At 47.8% G+C, this 2,705-nt stretch overlaps 1 protein-coding gene across 1 annotated transcript; it reads left to right on the top strand.

The window, feature by feature from the left end:
* Positions 1–938: 938 nt before the first annotated feature.
* Positions 939–1,776, top strand: Pmar_PMAR003503 (hypothetical protein; the record flags this gene model as incomplete). Its single annotated transcript, XM_002784198.1, has 3 exons — positions 939–1,155; positions 1,216–1,431; positions 1,491–1,776. 3 exons carry the CDS (start codon positions 939–941, stop codon positions 1,682–1,684), a joined length of 627 nt encoding a protein of 208 aa, XP_002784244.1. The 3' UTR covers positions 1,685–1,776.
* Positions 1,777–2,705: the final 929 nt, after the last annotated feature.

The following is a 2,705-nucleotide window of genomic DNA, read 5'->3' as shown; positions in this document are numbered from 1 at the left end:
CAGTTATTGACTAATTCTGCCTTGGATGATATCCTTCGCTTGGATAACAGTTCGGGTTCCACCGTGAACAATAAACAACAGAATAGCTAGACTCAAAATGAAGGTCGGGCACGAATAAAGAAGACAAGAATGATATTATTATTTCCTTGAGTCAAGTTGATGAAAAAACACCACTCGCACGGCGGAATCCTGATGTGAGCGATAGCACGAATCACAAGGGAAACGGTCAGCAAGATGATGACCGTTATTCAGGTGTGAATTCTTGACTGAAGGAAAAATCTAGCTTGCAGTTCCACCCAAAGAAACAAGGGATTGCGGGTGAAAACGGAGAACGGGACACCCGAAACCCCACCCGAAACCCGACAGGGCAACCCGAAACCCGAAGGCCAGGTGAAGGCCATCATCCAAGGCAGAACTGATCCCAAGAAAACCAGAAACCCGAACTGTTATCCAAGTGAGGACCGTCATCCAAGGACGAACTGATTCAAAGGAGACTCCCTTAGGGAACTGTTAGGCAACAATCCAAGCCCAAGGTGATCGTAGGGCAACCTGCGCTGTTCATGCAATTTTCATGCAGTCTGACTGACACTTCAGATATTTACTGATAGTTTCAAATTACTCCCTAAGGTGCTGCAAAGCTAGAGCTAGTAGTAGCTCATACGTAGTTCGTAATCATAGTTATAAGTTGTAACGTAACGTATTCCGATACGTTCTACTCTATTGTACGTCTGCTCTCGTACAAGGTTATCTCTGCTCACTTGTCGTGTATTGAGTTCCATTATTAGGAGGTTACTATCCCTACAGCTCAGCGCGCGGCGCGCGCCAGAACAATAGATTTGGTCAAGCAAGTGACTTCAAGTCACTGACTTGTTACACGTGATCAATGCTTGAGTTCTGACTTAATTTGGCCGGAATATCGTGCTGTACCCATGAATTATATGTCGGCATTGGAGAAAGCCAAGATCATCTTCGCCAACATCTACTTCAATCATGATGGTGACATTCAACTAGTGCTGAGGGGCAGCATCGGGGGCAATGACGTTGCTAAGCGCCAGAAGCAGAAGTGGAAGCAGCTCGTTGATGAAATAAACGCCTTATGTGGAACTGCTCTGACCGTTAAAGAGCTCAAGGCAATGAAGGACTACATGACTAAAGGTGGTGGGTGCCAATTTGGTACTGCCCATGTCACCGCATTCCTACCCTCCCTTTGATTAGTTGTTGGTCGAGTCGCTACCACCAGGCGCCAGAGGCTACATCCCGTGAAAACTGGAGGCGGCGAGCCCGCAGTAGATGTAGATCCGTGCATGGAGGAGTGGCTGGTTTCTGTCCTCGATCTCGTGGACGAGAATGTTCGTTTCACTGGACTGGGGGAAGACTTGGAAGCTGGCATAGGCAGTGAGGATACCGTCGCATACAAGGAGCTCACAAGATGTAGTAGAGGGATTATGCAACATCTACTACTTCTTCAGACCGAGTGATTGAGAGCTCAGGTAATGCGAGACGTGTGGGCGGCAATCCCACCGGTGGCTCGTCACAACTGCCGGCTAATGGAGGAATGAAGAACGGGAAATATGCAGTTACTTCAACTACAATGGATGCTGTCCGCTCCGCTTTCGAGGCAGCATACTCGTATGAGAGGTGTGCTACATCCCGGATCGGGATTATCGGCACTGATAGAAAATGAGCTGTTACAACATGTTGTATCCGTGGTACGACACCATGAAATAACGTCTCCGTTTTGCCTTGGGCAGGCTACCTCCATGATGTCTGTTTCGTGCTTTTCATTTCTGTTGAGCAATAGGTGGTATTCAATCCGGAGAAGAGTATCCTAGCTCAATTCCTGGAATGATGAAGCTTTAGTTTCCTGCGTCATCACATTACAATGACTACTTCAGTATCTGTCGTCTCTCTGCGTGAAGGTGTTCTCTCTCCACAAGAACGCCACGACATTTTAGTGGCGTTTATCGATTGGGAGAAGCAATCGAAGGATGCCACAGGAGTGGCTGAGTTGAAGTTCACATTGAACGCCTTTGCTGAGTTTATTCTGGTAATGCTCAGCAATCGTCGAATGCCAATGGACTTTGAGTACCGCAGACATTTCTCGAGTAGCCTCAGATTGTCCGCCAATCATTACTGCATCTTTTAGGCCATGGGAAGGCGAAGCAGATGGCTTTGCGCGACGGTTTCGAGCCGTCAACTATACGCAATTTCGTGCGGATCTGGAAGCAGCGTGGGCGGCTTTCACCTGAGGAAGTACAAAAAGCTGCTGAGAAGGATCTTAAAGCATTAAGAAGCTCATCGTCTTCCCAAGTAGCACTCCCCATGGAACAATTGGCAGTCATGCTGAGCGAAGGCATCGTTGCTAGTACCGCAAACGACGCTGATGATGGAGGAGAATCAGTCAACAACGAAGAGAGTGCTGTAGAACGGGTGCAAGAGCTTGGGGGTGATTCTGTGGAGGATGAACGTGGCGTTACAACTGTTATTAGCTGTAAGCGCACGTATTCCGAATGTCTCCAGAGTGTTTATGAGGCGGCATCAGCTGTCAAGAAGTACTACGTTTTCGCGCATGATAGGCTCGTCGAGAAGAACATGATGGATAAAGGCGCACAGACAGATGACTGCTCAATTGCTGACAGATCCGTTCAGTCAGCAGAAACAAGCCCATTGAGATTTGATCAAGATTTTGAGACGGGTGCTACAGA

The sequence above is a fragment of the Perkinsus marinus genome (genome assembly GCF_000006405.1).
Source record: "Perkinsus marinus ATCC 50983 genomic scaffold scf_1104296935302, whole genome shotgun sequence".
NCBI lineage: Eukaryota > Perkinsozoa > Perkinsida > Perkinsidae > Perkinsus > Perkinsus marinus.
The sequence above is the reverse complement of the archived record's forward strand: the minus strand, read 5'-3'. Positions and strand labels throughout refer to the sequence as shown.